The sequence below is a fragment of the Desmodus rotundus genome, chromosome 12, assembly GCF_022682495.2.
Source record: "Desmodus rotundus isolate HL8 chromosome 12, HLdesRot8A.1, whole genome shotgun sequence".
NCBI classification, from domain to species: Eukaryota; Metazoa; Chordata; class Mammalia; order Chiroptera; family Phyllostomidae; genus Desmodus; species Desmodus rotundus.
In genome coordinates, this window is record NC_071398.1 from 17,900,752 (window position 1) to 17,920,862 (window position 20,111).

General features: G+C 45.4%; 1 protein-coding gene and 1 long non-coding RNA gene across 4 annotated transcripts in view; one reads left to right on the forward strand and one right to left on the reverse strand.

The window, feature by feature from the left end:
- The window catches only part of ZFHX3 (zinc finger homeobox 3), a 243,285-nt gene extending 224,932 nt beyond the window's left edge, over window positions 1–18,353 (forward strand). For all 3 annotated transcript variants that reach the window (XM_053915613.2, XM_024556133.4, XM_045191882.3), the window contains 3 exons: window positions 1,554–1,656; window positions 2,875–8,316; window positions 12,642–18,353. In XM_053915613.2, the coding sequence (XP_053771588.1) occupies window positions 1,554–1,656; window positions 2,875–8,316; window positions 12,642–14,311 (7,215 nt within the window). In that variant the 3' untranslated portion in view covers window positions 14,312–18,353. The remainder of the gene's footprint in view (window positions 1–1,553; window positions 1,657–2,874; window positions 8,317–12,641) is intronic.
- LOC123479325 (uncharacterized) overlaps window positions 1,595–20,111 on the reverse strand; it is a 92,010-nt gene continuing 73,493 nt past the window's right edge. The window contains exon 3 of the long non-coding RNA XR_006654912.3: window positions 1,595–1,679. This is a non-coding gene — a long non-coding RNA (uncharacterized lncRNA). The remainder of the gene's footprint in view (window positions 1,680–20,111) is intronic.

The following is a 20,111-nucleotide window of genomic DNA, read 5'->3' on the forward strand; positions in this document are numbered from 1 at the left end:
AAGGCGCAGATGTCTGTGAGAGCAGGAATTCCGGCACGCCTGTTCACGTGCTGTGCACCTGCTCTTTGTAAGCATGGGCTTTCTCAGACCTCCTCTGTGTAGTGCCTGTTGCTTAATTTTTGCACCTCCGAGCATCTGGGTTGCCAGAATTACTCTAATACCCTTAAGTGGGTCGGTGTATTACCTTTTTGGTGTTGATGTGGGCAGTTGTCTGGGTTTCCTCAAGCAGCTGAGCACATCACTGACGATTCTAATAACACATCAGCAGCTATTTTGAGCAAGGCCAAGATCTTAAAACTATTAAAAATAGTTCTTTAAAATATTTAATTTTGAACAGTAATCTAGAGGTTCCAGTCATTGCAACAAATGAAGATATTATCGTGATACCTGTGTTGTTGATGGAAAAATAAGGCCTCCGAGCGGGGCTGGGCACTGTGTAGAAGTGTTAGTGGTGACTGTCGTGTCTGTTACTGTAACCTCAAGGTCAGTTCATTTTTCAGGCTGTCATCAAATAGGAGATGCTTTCTAATTCATTTAGGAGTATCATCACCAAGCACCTTCCCACCCTATAGCTGGCAAACGGATATTACTTCTTTTAAAGCAAAGAACCTTTTATCTTTACATTGGACATTGAGGGATGTTTATCACATTAACGTGAAGCAAATGGTAAGCTGTTTGGACAGGCTTCTGACCGGAAGGCAGGGAAGCCTAGAGAAATGTCTGAGGGTCTGACCTGAAATTGCAGTTTGTTTGCTCCAGGCTGACTCTGGAACTGCTCTGTTAGGAAGCAGCGGCCATGATCAAAGTGGGGCCGCACTGTGGTAGAATGCTGTGGGTCGCCCTCCACACCGGGGCACTGGCCAGAGGTTCCCTCTGACGCTGTGTACCTTGGGCAAAGACTCCAGAAGAAATCCGGGTTTTATGTAAGTCATAAGCAATGATCATTTGCACTTGACCTCAGCTTGCGAAGGGTTACAAAATGTTTCCTGGAAAATCTGCCAATGTGTCTGCGTGTCCTTAGCCTTCCTTTGTTCCCTTCTCTTCTTCTTACCCTTTCCTTTGCTCTTATTCCCCTCCTCTTCTTGCCTGCATACATTGTGAAAACAGTACTACAATGCTCCCTCTGCTTCAAGATTACAGTGTACTTTACTAGGTATGATTTAATTAGGGCCCTTATTATGTTTTCAGCAGCTTAAGGTGGGCCTTTCAACTTATCTACCTAATTGGTTGCACAAGAAGTTTCACAGCCCATGACAAAACATTGTCAGTGATCAAAGTCAAAATTCTGCATAAAGGAAAAATATTAATAATAAGATTATTCTTCAAGTGTGCACTGCTAATTATGTCCAGAATGTAACCGTAGAAACACTTTTGACTGATGTTAGCTTTGTCTAATAAACATGAATCTTCAGTGAGCTATGAAAAGTGACACCTCCAGCTTTACACTGGTGAAGGCTAATTTTGCTTATTAAATAATTTTTACACATTTCCCTATTTTGTGTCTTTCCTCTCCATTTGACTCTCCTCGTTTCTCTGCCTCTCTCATTCCTCAGGTGACCACCCCTGAGATGGTGATGCCCAGCAGCATGTTTCTCCCAGCGGCTGTTCCAGACCGAGACGGAAGCTCCAACGTGGAGGAAGCAGGAAAGCAGCCTGGTCAGTGCCATTATTCTGGACCCCTGCAAATGGAAACGAAATCAAATGCTGGGCCCAGATTTTCACAGAGCGAGGGTACTAAGAATCCTTAAAAGTACTCCTAAGATGACTGTATCATTAAACGATGAGGGGCACTGTTGTCAGCCACTTTATACTCTGGTTCTTGGCAGGTATTTGTGTACTATTCATGTGGTTTAAAGTGAGAGAAAATCAGGTGAGAACCAGTGGGATTTTAGTGGCCACATGTCCCCTTAGGGAGTGAATCCCAGAGACTCAATCAGTAGGCCCCTAACTCCTGTCCTAAGCTGTTAAACACTCCATCTCTGAGGACTTAATTAGTAGGTGGTTGTGGAACACATGTGTGATTTCAGGGCACTGGGTTAGTTGTCTTTCTAGGACCTGCCTCCACACTAAGTTCTCTGAGTCTTTTGGGATTGCCTTAGGACACAGTGTAGTGGTGCATTTGGAATGAATGTTGTCCTACACAGGGATGGTGGTGGTGCTCCACGGTGGTTCCTACCTCAATGGAGCATTAGACCTCCATTTATGAGGTTCTCCTACATTGTTCACCTACTGTCAGCAGCTAAGATTTTAGTTGGGATCCTTCGTGATTTTCCCGTATTAGGCTGTAGACATCTGAGAAGGGATCAGAATGTTTATGGGAGTGATGATCTCATGTAGGAAAAATTTACTGCATTTTAATAATTTGCCACTTGAATGTTCATTGCTTATTGAATAGACATGACAGTCCAAATGCCTGAAAAATATATTCCAAAATTTCTTGGATGGGAGTTCTTCTAAATTCCCCATAACTCAGGACAGCATTAATTCACATATTCTACAATACTGATCCATGTAAAAGGTGAACCCACTCTAAAATTAGTAACCTTCAAACCAGTTCTTGAGAAATTGAGGATTCCGAGTCAGCAATTAAATATTGTTTAAAAGGAAGACCTATGATATGATACAGGTCTACCAGGAGTCAAAACTTTCTGTATTTCCTTTTAGTCTGCTCTGTTCATGTGTACTTGTGCTTAATATGTACTCTCTGGGAGAGGGAAATAAGGCAGGAGGCTGTGTGAGGAGACTGAGGTAGGGCACATCCTTCATCGCCAGATTCTGTGTTTGTGAGGCCTTACTAGGTAGACAGTTCTAGATGTCATCATCCTTGAAACAAAGCCCTCTTTATTATTGGGCTTGATTTTTTTTTCCCCACAGAAACCTCAGAGGATTCTGGAAAGAGCATCTTGCCTTCCGTGAGCACAGAGCACAGTGGAGATCTGAAACCCTCTCCTGCTGATCCTGGCTCTGTAAGAGAAGACTCGGGCTTCCTGTGCTGGAAGAAGGGGTGCAACCAGGTTTTCAAAACTTCTGCGGCTCTTCAGACTCACTTCAATGAGGTTCACACCAAGAGGCCTCAGCTGCCTGTGTCGGATCGCCACGTGTACAAGTATCGCTGTAATCAGTGCAGCCTGGCTTTCAAGACCGTTGAAAAGCTGCAGCTCCATTCTCAGTACCATGTGATCAGAGCTGCCACCATGTGCTGTCTTTGTCAGCGCAGTTTCCGAACTTTCCAGGCTCTGAAGAAACACCTTGAGACGAGCCACCTGGAGTTGAGTGAGGCTGACATTCAGCAGCTTTATGGTGGCCTTCTAGCCAACGGGGACCTCCTGGCAATGGGAGACCCCACCCTGGCTGAGGACCACACCATAATTGTTGAGGAAGACAAGGAGGAAGAGAGTGACTTGGAAGAGAAACAGAGCCCAACGGGCAGTGACTCTGGATCAGTGCAAGAAGACTCGGGCTCAGAACCGAAGAGAGCTCTGCCTTTCAGAAAAGGCCCCAACTTCACCATGGAGAAATTTCTAGACCCTTCTCGCCCTTACAAGTGTACTGTCTGCAAGGAATCTTTCACTCAAAAGAACATTCTGTTAGTGCACTATAACTCTGTCTCCCACCTACATAAGTTAAAGAGAGCCCTTCAAGAATCAGCAAGTGGTCAGCCAGAACCTACCAGCAGCCCAGACAACAAACCTTTTAAGTGTAACACTTGTAATGTGGCCTACAGCCAGAGTTCCACTTTGGAGATCCACATGAGGTCTGTGTTGCATCAAACCAAGGCCCGGGCAGCCAAGCTGGAGGCTGCAAGTGGCAGTAGCAATGGGACTGGGAATAGCAGCAGTGTCTCCTTGAGCTCCTCCACCCCAAGTCCTGTGAGTACCAGTGGCAGTAACACCTTTACCACAACCAACCCAAGTAATGCTGGCATCGCTCCAAGCTCTAGCTTACTTAGCCAAGTGTCCACTGAAAGTGTAGGGATGCAGCCCCTGGGGAATCCCATCAGTGCCAACATCACTTCCCCTTCAGAGCCCAAGGAGACCAATCGGAAGAAACTGGCAGATATGATTGCATCAAGGCAGCAGCAGCAGCAACAACAACAACAACAGCAGCAGCAGCAGCAAGCACAGACGCTGGCCCAGGCCCAAGCTCAAGTTCAAGCTCACTTGCAACAGGAGCTACAGCAGCAGGCTGCCCTGATCCAGTCTCAGCTGTTTAACCCCACCCTCCTTCCTCACTTCCCCATGACCACCGAGACCCTGCTACAGCTGCAGCAGCAGCAGCATCTCCTCTTCCCCTTCTACATCCCCAGCGCTGAGTTCCAGCTCAACCCTGAGGTGAGCTTGCCGGTGACCAGTGGGGCGCTCACACTGACTGGGACAGGCCCGGGCCTGCTGGAAGATCTGAAGGCTCAAGTTCAGATCCCACAGCAGAGCCACCAGCAGATCCTGCAGCAGCAGCAAAGCCAGCTTTCACTGTCCCAGAGTCACTCTGCCCTCCTACAGCCAAGCCAGCACCCTGAAAAGAAAAATAAATTGGTCATCAAAGAAAAGGAAAAAGAAAGCCAGAGAGAGAGGGATGGTGCCGAAGGGGGAGAAGGCAGTGCAGGACCAAAGGAGTCTGTGCCAGATGCCTTGAAGGGCAAAGAGAAGAAAGAGTTGGCACCAGGGGGTAGTTCTGAACCTTCCATGCTTCCTCCACGCATCGCCTCAGATGCCAGAGGGAACGCCACCAAGGCCTTGCTGGAGAACTTTGGCTTTGAACTGGTCATTCAGTACAACGAGAATAAGCAGAAGGTGCAGAAGAAGAATGGGAAGACAGAGCAGGGAGAAAATCTGGAAAAGCTTGAGTGTGACTCCTGTGGCAAGTTATTTTCCAACATCCTGATTTTAAAGAGTCATCAAGAACATGTTCATCAAAATTACTTTCCCTTTAAACAGCTGGAGAGGTTTGCCAAACAGTACAGAGAACACTATGATAAACTGTACCCCTTGAGGCCCCAAACCCCAGAGCCACCACCACCTCCCCCTCCCCCTCCTCCACCCCCACTTCCTGCAGCACCACCTCAGCCTGCTTCCACGCCAGCCATCCCTGCATCGGCACCACCCATCACTTCACCTACAATTGCACCAGCCCAGCCATCCGTTCCGCTCACCCAGCTCTCCATGCCCATGGAGCTGCCCATCTTCTCACCACTAATGATGCAGACGATGCCACTGCAGACCTTGCCCGCCCAACTACCCCCTCAGCTTGGACCTGTGGAGCCTCTGCCTGCAGACCTGGCCCAGCTGTACCAGCATCAGCTCAATCCAAGCCTGCTCCAGCAGCAGAACAAGAGGCCTCGCACCAGGATCACGGATGACCAGCTCCGAGTCCTGCGGCAATATTTTGACATTAACAACTCCCCCAGTGAAGAGCAGATCAAAGAGATGGCCGACAAGTCTGGGTTGCCCCAGAAGGTGATCAAGCACTGGTTCAGGAACACTCTCTTTAAAGAGCGGCAGCGTAATAAGGACTCTCCTTACAACTTCAGCAATCCTCCTATCACCAGCCTGGAGGAGCTCAAGATTGACTCCCGGCCCCCTTCGCCAGAACCTCAGAAGCAGGAGTATTGGGGAAGCAAGAGGTCTTCAAGAACACGGTTTACTGACTACCAGCTGAGGGTTCTGCAAGACTTCTTTGATGCCAATGCTTACCCAAAGGACGATGAATTTGAGCAACTCTCTAATTTACTGAACCTTCCAACCCGAGTCATAGTGGTGTGGTTTCAAAATGCCCGACAGAAGGCCAGGAAAAATTATGAGAACCAGGGAGAGGGCAAAGATGGAGAGCGGCGTGAGCTTACAAATGATAGGTATATTCGAACAAGCAACTTGAACTACCAGTGCAAAAAATGTAGCCTGGTGTTTCAGCGCATCTTTGATCTCATCAAGCACCAGAAGAAGCTGTGTTACAAAGATGAGGATGAGGAGGGGCAGGATGACAGCCAAAATGAGGATTCCATGGATGCCATGGAAATCCTGACACCCACCAGCTCCTCCTGCAGCACCCCGATGCCCTCACAGGCTTACAGCGCCCCAGCACCATCAGCCAATACAGCTTCCTCCGCTTTCTTGCAGCTTACAGCAGAGGCTGATGAACTGGCCACCTTCAGCTCAAAAACAGAGGTGAATGATGAGAAACCAAAGCAGGCTGAACCTCCCAGTGCACAGCCAAACCAAACCCAAGACAAACAAGGACAACCAAAGGCAGAGCTGCAGCAGCAAGACCAGCCAGAACAGAAGACAAATGCAGCCCAGCAAAAACTCCCACAGCTGACTTCCCCCCCTTCACTACCACAGCCTCCTCCACAAGCACCGCCCCCTCAGTGCCCCTTACCCCAGTCGAGCCCCAGTCCTTCGCAGCTCTCCCACCTGCCGCTTAAGCCCCTCCACACATCAACTCCTCAACAGCTGGCAAACCTACCTCCTCAGCTAATTCCCTACCAGTGTGACCAGTGTAAATTGGCATTTCCATCATTTGAGCACTGGCAGGAGCATCAGCAGCTTCACTTCCTGAGTGCACAGAACCAGTTCATCCACCCTCAGTTTTTAGACAGGTCACTGGATATGCCTTTCATGCTATTTGACCCTAGTAACCCTCTCCTGGCGAGCCAGCTGCTCTCTGGGGCCATACCTCAGATTCCAGCAAGCTCGGCCACTTCTCCTTCAACGCCGACCTCCACAATGAACACTCTGAAGAGGAAGCTGGAGGAAAAGGCCAGTGCAAGCCCTGGTGAAAATGACAGCGGGACAGGAGGAGAAGAACCTCAGAGAGACAAGCGTTTAAGGACAACTATTACACCAGAACAGCTAGAAATTCTCTACCAAAAGTATCTCTTGGACTCCAATCCAACTCGAAAGATGTTGGATCACATTGCGCACGAGGTAGGCTTGAAGAAACGTGTGGTACAAGTCTGGTTTCAGAACACACGCGCCCGGGAAAGGAAAGGACAGTTCCGGGCTGTGGGTCCAGCCCAGGCTCATAGGAGATGCCCTTTTTGCAGAGCCCTCTTCAAAGCCAAGACTGCCCTCGAGGCTCATATCCGGTCCCGTCATTGGCATGAAGCCAAGAGAGCTGGCTACAACCTAACTCTGTCTGCAATGCTCTTAGACTGCGATGGGGGACTCCAGATGAAAGGAGATATTTTTGATGGAACTAGCTTTTCCCACCTCCCCCCAAGCAGTAGTGATGGCCAAGGTGTTCCCCTCTCGCCTGTGAGTAAAACCATGGAGTTGTCTCCCAGAACTCTTCTTAGCCCTTCTTCCATCAAGGTAGAAGGGATTGAAGATTTTGAAAGCCCCTCCATGTCTGCAGTTAATCTAAACTTTGACCAAACTAAGCTGGACAACGACGACTGTTCCTCTGTCAACACGGCAATCACAGACACCACTACTGGAGACGAGGGCAACGCAGATAATGACAGTGCGACAGGAATAGCAACTGAAACCAAATCCTCTTCTGCGCCCAGTGACGGGTTGACCAAAGCAGCCATGATGGCAATGTCCGAGTACGAAGATCGACTGTCATCAGGTCTGGTCAGCCCAGCCCCGAGCTTTTACAGCAAGGAATATGACAATGAAGGTACAGTGGACTACAGTGAAACCTCAAGCCTTGCAGACCCCTGCTCCCCAAGTCCTGGTGCAAGTGGGTCAGCAGGCAAATCTGGAGACAGCGGGGATCGGCCCGGGCAGAAACGTTTTCGCACTCAAATGACCAATCTGCAGCTGAAGGTCCTCAAGTCATGCTTTAATGACTACAGGACACCCACCATGCTAGAGTGTGAGGTCCTAGGCAATGACATTGGACTGCCAAAGAGAGTTGTTCAGGTCTGGTTCCAGAATGCCCGGGCAAAAGAAAAGAAGTCTAAGTTAAGCATGGCCAAGCATTTTGGTATAAACCAAACAAGTTACGAGGGACCCAAAACAGAGTGCACTTTGTGTGGCATCAAGTACAGCGCTCGGCTGTCTGTACGTGACCATATCTTTTCCCAACAGCATATCTCCAAAGTTAAAGACACCATTGGAAGCCAGTTGGACAAGGAGAAAGAATACTTTGACCCAGCCACTGTACGTCAGTTGATGGCTCAACAAGAGTTGGACCGGATTAAAAAGGCCAATGAGGTCCTCGGACTGGCAGCTCAGCAGCAAGGGATGTTTGACAACGCCCCTCTTCAGGCTCTTAACCTTCCTACAGCATATCCGGCACTCCAGGGCATTCCTCCTGTGTTGCTCCCTGGCCTCAACAGCCCCTCCTTGCCGGGCTTTACTCCATCCAACACAGGTGGGTTCTGCTCTGGGTGATTCTGTCAGCATTAAACAGCTGCCTCAGTTAGCACTTTATTCTCTGGCTACCGCCCATACCCTCTGAGTGTTGGGGCAGAATTTCAGGTTCTTTCCTTTGAGTCTCCCTATCTAGAGGTACATGGTTCTTTGGCTTCCTAGTTCAGGGATGGCACCTTGTTCAGGGTTGAATTGGGCTCCTCTGAAAGCATCCTTGTGTCGTGTTCAACAGCACAACCAGGGTGTGAGCTATAAGGAAGAACTTCTTGAGAGTCCTGGCATATTAGATCCTGGGGTATATTTTCAAGGAAGAAGCTTCTATGATAAACCCTTCCATTCAGTGCTTTTGGAAATCCTGATCTCTTCTAGATATTTGTTGAAAATATAAGACATTTGAACATCTAGTGACTTCTGGATTGTGCCCTATGGAAACTTGTTCAAGAGAATTTAAACCAACTGTTTGCCCTTACCTGTGGTCCCTGTCCCCTTTTAAGAGAACTACTGTGACAGAACTGCTCTCAGGTGTCTCCTTACTACTGGGATTCTCTTCCGGCCAGAACAATAGTGGCTGTGTTCATATGTCAGTACTCACACATACTGACCAGGAGTCTTGTATTGAGCGATGTGGTTTTGAATTTTGACATATTCGTGTTAGTACCCCCAGACAAAAAACGTTAATGGTCATTTTTTAGAGGTATTTAATCACTGCATCATTTCCTTTTGCCTATTGCTCTTTCTAACCTCCCCTCTATTCAGAGTCATATACTTGGTACTCATTATTTTTCCACTTACTGAGGAGTTTCACAGTTCTTCCTGTGTAGCTCTCTTATTTCTCTGTCCTCACCCATCTTCTCTGGATCCACTTCTTTCTTAAATTGGACCTTCACCTCCACAACCCTATGAGACTTAGGCACAAGTCAGCAAGTTCACCCCAGGGCCTACATTGACCAGTACACATTCACCAAAGGAGAGCCCTCCAAAGTGCTTCCTTGCCTGAAAAACGTGTCCCTATTTCCAGGGGTGAAGCACTCCTGCTACTTCACAGAGCAGTCCTGGTTGAATTAAATGCAAATTTTACAATTTTGGCAGTGTTTTACAGAACATGAGGCCACCTGATTCCTGGTCCCAGTTTCTTGTCCAAAGAAAAGAACAAGAAAGGAAAGCATTAAGATGTAGAAGTCATTGCTTATATGTGTTGGCAAGTTAATGTCACAGAATGATGCTCAAGCCAGCTAGATATAAGCCAAGAAACAAGCTACAAAACAAGAAAGTGGTGAGACACTGAACTACCCTTGCAACCCAGGACCTAGGTAGAGGGGCTTGGGGAAGGCCCAACATTTCATAACAATGTGAAAAAAAAAAAACCACACTAGAATCAGAATGTCTGATCTATTCCCCTTGTTTTACAGATGAGAAAACTGAGGCCCAGAGAGGTCAAGACCATTCAGCAAGCTAGAGTAGGAGCCAGAGCTCCCACCCAGGCCTCCGGGCTCCCAGTGCTATGTGCTTCTTCCACAACACCCAATATGAGCCAGTCAGTCAACAGGTATCTGTTTAGTGCTACTCAGGTTCAGACCACTTAGTGTGGACTCAAGTTAGAAAGATACGCTCTTAATAATTGAAGGCAGTCAGGCATACCCCCCAGTTACCATCTTTGGACTGTACTGCTCACAGGAGCACTGGGTCTGGAATGGAAGAGAAGAAACTTGTGCTTAATATGTCAGGCCTAATGGTAAGCTCTTCCCATGTGACCATGTAAATCCCTACAATAATTTACTGTGGAAAGCTTAACTTCCAAGCAGTCAGCACACGGGCCCACGGTCACATGGCAGATGTGTGTCAGTCATCACTGTATGGTAGCAGTCTGACTCCAGAGGTGTATGCCTAGGTCTCAGGGAGATGAAGTGCCTTGCTTGGTTTTGACTTTACAGATGAGAAAACCAAGGCCAAAGAGTTATCGTGAGAATGTATTGAGCTACTGTATTCAGTGTGGCTAGTGTAGAGCTTGGTAAATAGCATGAGTTCAGTAAGCATTTCTTAAAATTTTGAATCTTTTATGTAGACTGTTATTTCAAGATACAGAAAGTCAGTTTAAAGCCTTCTGACCTGGATCTTTCTCCTGAAAGCCTGATGTCATAAAGATGTGGAAATCTCTAGATATTCCTCCCTTGTTGTTCTGTTTCCGCATCTTTTGTACCAGTTTAACCAATGAGCCTTTACTGAGTTTTTCTGACTCAGACTTATCCTCTGGTTTCAGTTCCTTATGTGCCTTGAGGAAACTGAGTGTTTTAATCTCAGTGATCCCTTTCCGCTGTTTTGGAAGAGTACATTCATGATGCTATGTAATGCCGAGGGAAGCATCCTCCTTGGTTACACAAACAGTGGATGTTTTCCTGGGATTGGCAACTTGAGACACCTTGTTCTCATCATATGAAATTGGACTTTTTAAATGCAGTGTGATAGCCCAGTAAACAATGCCTGAAGTCAACAGTGTCTTCGCCCACTTTTGAGCTTCAGAGGTTTTTTTCCTCATAAGGAGTGTCACGTTATGGAACCCTCTACCACAGCTTTCTGGCAGAAGGTAATCCAGGTAATGGTGAGGGGCCATAGGGTGTTTGATTTCACATTTTGGTGCTCTCTGAAGTGAAGGGGATGTACACTGTTTTAGTTTATTGGGTGTGGCAAATGTAGAGATGATCTCAAGGCTGCTGCCTACGAATTCTTCCCTCAGTATTTCATCACCCAGCACATTCTGTTTCCCCCTCCCCCATCCCCACACCATAATGCTGTCCTCCTTCCCCACCATCTTTCTAGTCTTTACAAACCTATAGTTTGATGTACAGGTTTGCCTAAATATCTGAAAGTAGAATGTTCCTACGAAACCTTTAATAGGCCAAAATGGTATAAAGTGAAGAAGCAATCACCTTAGGACACATCTTGCTAATGAACGCACAAAGTAAATGAAGATAAAGCACAGATGCGCACAGAAATAGTTCATAGCTATGGCAGCTTAATGCTGACATGGCTGAGTGTAGTTCTTGGCGAAGGAGCTTGGCAGTGTCACTTGCTGCTCGGGGTGCATGCTGCCTCCATAATGGCTCCATAATGACTGTAAAACAAAAGCTGAACACTATTTTCACGTTTCGCCTTTATTCGTAAAAGTGCAAAAATCCTCTCTGAATTTCCTTCAGTTAGCAAAAACGGGTATTAATGTAGATCTTTCATAAAAGCAAAATGGCATGAAGGTGAACTTTTGAAAAACACCTGTACCAGCAGCAGCAGCATTTCCATGGCCCTGGAACGAGACTCAAATCAGAAGAGTATGGGTTAGGGAAGATACTAGGCTCTGGGCTGGGTGGAAGTTTTCCAGGTAGCAGTAGATTAGGCCTGCATGTGCTTGAGGATGGGGCTGTACCCCATGTGGGTCTAGTGACGTGATCCAAGACCTTTGCCACACATAAGCAGTGGTTCCTGATGCAGGTTGTGATGTGTTTGGAATTGATGGTGACAGCACTTTGGGCTATTCTATTTCTGACATGTTTTTCTCCTCTTCCTGTGGCTGGTTTCTCAACCCTCTACAGCCCTAGTACTGAATGTCATCCAAACAGGGGCTTTCTCTAGCAGACTCCAGAATCCTATTCCTAGATGGTTACATTTTTCAAAGAAAGATTTTGTTAAAGCAGATCAGCTGAGCCAAGACATCTGAACAGTTTTCCCTGAATGGATTGTTTTTATTTCTTCCCATTCCTCCTCCTGTCTCTACCCTCTTAACATGTCCATTTGGCTGCAGCAATGGAAGTCAGTGTGTATAGCCTGTTTTTTGTTCACATGGTCTTGGGGCTTGGCCAGGTTCCTTGCTTTCCTTCACTCTCTTCTGCTGTTGCCTCTCTCCTCCAGACAACTTCTGGTGAGATCTCTTGGCTGTAGTATTTCTGTGAAGCTTTGATGAAGGCCTTCCATACATACTAGCTGGAAACAGCTAGTTTGGGGGCCTCCAGACTAATTGCCTTGGGCAGAATGAATAGTAGCTAGAAGCTTGGCAAAGAAAATATGAACTAGTGGGGTGGGTGTGACACTGGGCAGGAAGGTGTTTGGCTGAAAGGGGAAGTATGGGAGCTGACCCAGGACTGGGTCTGGATTAGAATACAGGGCTCTCCAACCCTGAGCCTGGTCGACACCTCTGTTGAAAACATCAGTTTTGAAAGTATCCTTCAAGTCTAACTCTTGAGACCTCAGACTTGGTGCCGGTGACTCAAGTCAAACATCTTGAGCTTCAGCCTCCTCACCCAGACTGACACATGATTTCTCTGTCTTCATTCTTTTCAGCTTTAACGTCTCCAAAACCGAACTTGATGGGTCTGCCCAGCACAACAGTTCCTTCCCCTGGCCTCCCCACATCTGGATTACCAAATAAACCGTCCTCAGCGTCGCTGAGCTCCCCAACCCCAGCACAAGCCACCATGGCGATGGCCCCTCAGCAACCCCCCCAAACCCAGCAGCAGCAGCCACAGGTGCAGCCGCCGCCAGCAGCCCAGCCGCCACCTGCGCCACAGCTCCCACCACAACAGCAGCAACAGCAACGCAAGGACAAAGACAGTGAGAAGGTAAAGGAGAAGGAAAAGGCACATAAAGGGAAAGGGGAAGCCCTACCTGTCCCCAAGAAGGAGAAAGGAGAGGCCCCCACAGCAACTGCAGCCACGATCTCAGCCCCGCTGCCCACCATGGAGTATGCAGTGGACCCTGCACAGCTGCAGGCCCTGCAGGCAGCCTTGACTTCGGACCCCACAGCGTTGCTCACGAGCCAATTCCTTCCTTACTTTGTACCAGGCTTCTCTCCTTATTATGCCCCCCAGATCCCTGGCGCCCTGCAGAGTGGGTACATACAGCCTATGTATGGCATGGAAGGCCTGTTCCCCTACAGCCCTGCGCTGTCACAGGCCTTGATGGGGCTGTCCCCGGGCTCCCTACTGCAGCAGTACCAGCAATACCAGCAGAGTCTGCAGGAGGCGATCCAGCAGCAGCAACAGCAGCGGCAAATACAACAGCAGCAGCAGCAAAAAGTGCAGCAGCAGCAGCAGCCCAAAGCAAGCCAAACCCCAGTCCCCCCTGGGGCTGCTTCCCCAGACAAAGACCCTGCCAAAGAATCCCCCAAACCAGAAGAGCAGAAAAACGCACCCCGTGAGGTGTCCCCCCTCCTGCCGAAACCCCCCGAAGAGCCAGAAGCAGAAAGCAAAAGTGTGGACTCCCTCTATGACCCCTTCATTGTTCCAAAGGTGCAGTACAAGTTGGTCTGCCGCAAGTGCCAGGCGGGCTTCGGTGACGAGGAGGCAGCGAGGAGCCACCTGAAGTCCCTCTGCTTCTTCGGCCAGTCTGTGGTGAACCTGCAAGAGATGGTGCTTCACGTCCCCACGGGCGGCGGCAGTGGCGGCGGCAGCGGCGGTGGCGGCAGTGGCGGCGGCTCGTACCACTGCCTGGCCTGCGAGAGCGCGCTCTGTGGGGAGGAAGCTCTGAGTCAACATCTCGAGTCGGCCTTGCACAAACACAGAACAATCACGAGAGCAGCAAGAAACGCCAAAGAGCACCCTAGTTTATTACCTCACTCTGCCTGCTTCCCCGATCCTAGCACCGCATCTACCTCGCAGTCTGCCGCTCACTCAAACGACAGCCCCCCTCCCCCGTCGGCCGCCGCCCCCTCCTCGTCCTCCGCTTCCCCCCACGCCTCCAGGAAGTCTTGGCCGCAAGTGGTCTCCCGGGCTTCGGCCGCGAAGCCCCCTTCTTTTCCTCCTCTCTCCTCATCTTCAACGGTTACCTCAAGTTCATGCAGCACCTCAGGGGTTCAGCCCTCGATGCCAACAGACGACTATTCGGAGGAGTCTGACACGGATCTCAGCCAAAAGTCCGACGGACCGGCGAGCCCGGTGGAGGGTCCCAAAGACCCCAGCTGCCCCAAGGACAGTGGTCTGACCAGTGTAGGAACGGACACCTTCAGATTGTAAGCTTTGAAGATGAACAATACAAACAAATGAATTTAAATAAAAAATTAATAACAAACCAATTTCAAAAACAGACTAACTGCAATTCCAAAGCTTCTAACCAAAAAAAGGAAAAAAAAAAAAAGAAAAAAAAAGGAAAAAAAAAGAAAAAGCGTGGGTTGTTTTCCCATATACCTATCTATGCCGGTGATTTTACATTCTTGTCTTTTTTCTTTTAATATATTAAAAAAAAAAAAAACCCACCCCAAACCCTGTTACATTGTGTCCTTTTGAAGGTACTATTGGTCTGGGAAACAGAGTCCACAGGGCCTCCCTAACGTCTTCGGAGCTTAAACCCCTTGTATATTTGCCCCTTTTCAATAAACGCCCCACGTTGATAGCACAGAGGAGCCCGGCATGCACTGTATGGGAAAGCAGTCCACCTTGTTCCAGTTTTAAATTTCTTGCTATCTTAGCATTCAGATACCAATGGCTTGCTAAAAGAAAAAAAGAAATGTAATGTCTTTTTATTCTCAGGTCAATCGCTCACACTTTGTTCTGTTTTCAGAATCATTGTTTTAAAATATATTTTTTTGGTTTTCTTTGTTTTTGTTCCAGAAAAATTTTTTGTTTCTTAATTTAAAAACGGGCAGAAAGTATTTGAGAAAAACAATGTGAACTGCTTTAGCTTTCTGGGGATTTTAAGGATAGCTTTTCTGCTGAAGCCAATTTCAAGGTGAAAAGTTAAGCACTCCCACTTTCAGTAAAAAAAAAACCCACACACAAAGAGTGTTGAGGACTTGTAGCTTAAAAAAAAAAAAGTTTTAAAAACTGACTTTCTGTATTTATGATAGATATGACCATTTTTGGTGTTGAGTAGATTGTTGCATTGGAAATGAACTGAAGCAGTATGGTAGATTTAAAAGGAAAAAAAAAACCTTTTGTGTACATTTAGCTTTTTGTATGGTCCAGCTGACAGCTCCTCATTTGATGTTGTCTTGTTCATTCCTAGCAGATAGATTGCAATCCGTTGATTCGCCTAAACTTTTCTCCCCTTTGTCCCCCAATTCCACTTTCTCTTTCCTCCTCCCACCTCCCACCCTATAATCTCCCACTTAAGGTAGCTGCCTTCATTTCTTAGGGGGTAGCTGCAGAATTATTTTATAAAACTAAAGAAAGAATTTCAAAGGGTTCTAGGGGTCATTAGGATCCTCACAGATTATTTTTGGTTGGGGAGTTGAAACTTTTTAAAGGCATATAATTCTAGTTACCTGTGTCTGTTAGCCTTGTGCATTTATTTTTAATTTATCCTTCCTTTGGCTTTTCTTTTCACCCCTTTTTAACCTCCTTGTTTGGTAGATGCTTCAAATATTATTTTCCTAAGCTAAAACATTTGTTTCAATTTGTGTAATTGGACTGTGTGCTTTTCTTTTCTAAAAAAGTTTTTGGTTAGGGATTTGGTTTTTGTTTTGTTTTCTTTCCTCTCAGAAAAAGAAATTTCATGCTTTAAATAAAATCCAAAGACACACCCTTTCACTGCTGATGCAGGAAAAAAGGGAAAGGGTTCTTGTTACTTGAGAATTTGTTTCTGATTTAAACAAACAAGACTTAGTTTAATAAAAGAAGAGTAAAACAAAAGATTCCCAGGTTGTTATGTGCTTCTTCTGTAAGCAGAGAGGCAGTTGTTGATGACAATTCCATATACCAAAAGACACATTTTGTACTTCAAAGTTTTGTCCTTGTGTTAGGCAGTCTGAGTGGCGAGTGATCCAGAGCGCAGCCAACAAAGAAGCAGATAGCAATGTACCGAGAGCAAAAAAAGAAAGAGGCACTTGTGTTTATGTTAATATCCGTATTCCTGTAACACAACACAACAGCACCATACACCCTTTTTCATCTAAAAAAATGGTCTGAACTTTGAAAGGAAAACTTTGTGCTGCTATAATGTAGATTTTGGAAACAAATAGATGCTTTGCTGTTTCACTTTCATAGCCAAACATCAACAGAAACAATCTCCCCTTGCCCGGAATGTGTGAAATCCTTCTCCCCTTCATTCTCTTCCTTAGGTTTCAAAAGGGAACTTTGAAGACTGTGAATGCAGGTTCCATTGGTCACCTTTCGGGCTTCTTTCCCCACTGCTGAAGCCACTCATCAACTTTGCAAAAGACTGGAGCATTCCAAGATCTGAAAATGGATTTCTTTTTTTTTCTCTATTCTTTTTTAGCCGGGACTATTTTATTTTTATGAATTTGTTTTTAGTTTAACGAAAGAGTAGATCCTGAACTGTTGTATATATTTCTAACTAGGCTGATGCACAGTGCAAATTCCTTTTTTAATTTTTTAAGTAGAAATACTAAAGAATACCATCTAACTATTCATACCAGTATCCAGTTGTAGCATAAGGTGTCAAAAACAAGTACGCAAAACATTTGCTGTTTTAACAAACTTTTCTTTTAACAAGAAGTCTTGTATTTCTCCCTGTGTTTGAGATGAACATTTTTAAATTTTAAAGTTTGTACAGTTTTTTTGTTTTCCATTATTTTATCTTGTTTGTAACTCTATGAAATATATATATATTTTTTGCCATTTAACTGTTGTATGTTACTCTGTGTCTGTATCATATAGAAAAAAATTGTTTGTTTTTGGTTCTTTATGTGATACCAATTAACAATTTAACACTAGCTTTACCTGTCAAATTCTGGTAGGTCTTTTCTGTAAACATTTTTAAAAGAAAGATATTGCTTGGTAATAGTGCAATTTCTATCCCTTTCCTGCCCCCCTCAACTTTAAGTTCATTTCCTTGTAATGTTGCCACCCCTCCCCAGTGGTTTTTTTCCTTTTCTCTCTCGCTCTCTCTTTTTTTGAGCTACTATGCCATCCTCCCTCTGTGAGACAGAGTGACTGTCAGTGTTTTGTTATGCCACGCCTTGACCTGTGGGGCTATTTGGCAACAGCAAGGCGGTTGGTTGGGTAGATAGGCTAAGCATGCTTCCACCAACTAGTGTTCCTCAGAGGGGGTTATGTGGTTGTTTCAACCTGGAGTTGGATGCACACTTAATGCTTTCCTCAACAACTCTACTGCCCACATATATGTTCATTCGAAAAAGAAAAAAATAATTCTCAGCATTAACCCAGAAGTAGCAAAGCAGTCAGTGATGGTGAAAATTAGAAGCCAAACATGAGCTTAAGATGTTTGTGGGCTAACATCCACCCTGGCTGTGACCAGTATCATTTACAAAGTATGAGTTCACTACAATGCTCAACTGTTCAGATTGGTCTCCTTCAGAGAATTTACTCCTGTCTGCTACATAGTAGGTAGCTGAATAGGATATCTCAACTCACTTTTTAAATTAATTCTTCACGTCTATTCACACTTCATGTTTTGGTTGGTGGGTTCTTTTTGTTTTGTTTTTTTCAAATACTCCACAGTGTGGGTTGGTGATAGACAGCAGTCGGTCTCAGCACCATTGACCCACAGAATGGGAGTTATTTCATCCATTGTTCCTCCATCCTTCCAAAAAGAAACTTAAGAAGAAAACACACACACACACACACACACATGAACGGAAAAGTTTAGGAAGGTTTTTTTTTTTTTTTTTAATTAAAAGCTATTTAAAGAGATGAATGTGGCCAAAGTTTTACAGGATTGAAAGCAAAAGTAAAACAGACGGCATGTGTTTAACCCTGAGTTTATCAGGCATGGCAGGAAGTTGCAGGAGAGAGGCAGTGACCCAAGCCAGTGCACTTGATGTTCATGGACATATATTTTTTTTAAATAATAAATTAAAACATTTTAAATAGCATAAATTGAGTTGGTTGGTTGTTGGCGCTGAGATACTGCCCACTGTGAAACAAAGCTTTGACTAGACTTTTTTGTTTGTTTACTTTCTTTGGGGGGAGGGGGGCAAGTTTGGGTAGGAAAGAAAGCATAAATGAACATGACCCTGAGGTGAAGAGGTATATGAACAGCCTTTGCAATGTACAAAAAAACAAACAAAAAAAATAACAAAAAAAAATAGAGCAAGTGAAACCAAAAATGATGTTCTTGGTGTTTTTCTATAATGTAGTCTTGTTAGCTTTTTTGTTACTGTAACAATGCTGATCTCGAACTGTACCAAAATACATGGAGACTAACAAACAGAACCACATGGAACTTTCAAACTGAAAAAAATTTGTCACAAAAACTTTGTTGTCATAGTTAAGTTGATTGTAGATGGTAATTGAATATACTCCTTTGAAAATATTTCATCAAGTATGTTTCCTGCTCATTGTGATACATTAAAAAAAATATGAGCAAAAGTTCTTGTCTCTGTCAGCAGATTTTGTGTTCGTGCACGTGTGATAAAGAGGTTGATGACCAACAAAGTGTAAATTTGAACAGTATCGGGGTTGGGGGTACAGGGATACTTATTCCAAAGTGCATAAACTCTTGGGAAATGGGGCCTTGTATTCCTAGTTTTTTGGCACTCATTCAAATATCAGAGGTTTTGGTCATGAAGCTGACTAGTTTATTTTATTGAGAAGAGTAAGTCTGACAGCTTACATAATATTTGGCCCCAGAGAGCCCTAATAGCACTTACATTTTTATTTTTTAAAGATTTTATTTATTTATTTTTAGAGGGGAAAGAGGAGGAGAGAAACATCATTGTGTGATTGCCTCCCACACGCCCCCTACTGGGGACCTGGCCTGCAGCCCACACATGTGTTCTGACTATGAATCAAACTGGTGACCCTTTGGTTCACAGGCTGGCACGCAATCCACTGAGCCACACCAGCCAGGGCTATCACGTACATTTTTAATTCAGAATGTTAGACACCTGATGCAACCATAAGCAAAAACTTTGCTGATGGCCAGGAGAGAGGTAAGTTCAACCTCTCTGAAATGGGAAGTGGCTCCAGTGTTTATGACGGGAGGATGAAAAAGGTGAGTTGAATTAAGTGGATTATTGATTACATTTACCTTGCCTAGAAAAGGACTCTCCTAACTCCCTGTTAGAGAAGAATTTGAGATAAGAACAGTCTGTAAAATAGTAGCAGCATTAGTAATTCTTACATACAATACTCAGTGCTCTTATGCCTGAAAATCATTAATGAGTATAAGATAGGCCCAAAGGCCTTCCATTCATCTCTAATTTATAGCCACAGCTGATAAATAATTTATAAAACTTTTGCAGCTGGGCTTGGATGCCATCACAGGCTGTCCTTGCAAGGTCTGCAGCAGCTGCCCTGGACCAGTAGGGTTCTTCTCTACCCCAGGAGTTGTGCTATGAAAATGAAACTCTTGTGTTGGACAGCACAAGAGTTTGTTAACCAAGTTCTTTTCTGTCCTTCCTGCAGCAGGCATTCAAGAAGCAGTGATCTTATTAACACAAAATCTCAATTCTACAATTGGCACAGGTGTTAAAAGTGCTCAGAAAGAAAGAGTTTGTGCCCTTGCCAGTGCTGAATTCTTTATGCCAAACAAGTAGTGTCACTGTCCCTCATGAAACCGTGATCTCTCCCCAGGCATTGCACCCTTCCTTTGGGTGTTCCTGCAGAAGCAGATGGCTCCGATCTCGGTATGTTTTCTTGGCACACAGTTATATCACTGACCTTTCTTCTGACCCCACAAAAAGGTACAGTGGTAAAAATTGTTCAGACCCAACACCACACCTGCCTTTCTAAGCTATAATTATTTTAGGATCTGGCAGAATCACACTGAGATGTTTTAAACGGAACTAGATTTGCAGAGAGGTTTTGCCACCTCAGCTCTTTGGAACAAGGTGACTAAAATTCAAATTCTTCTAAAGATCTATTTTTTTAAGCAGAAAATAAGACAAAATCT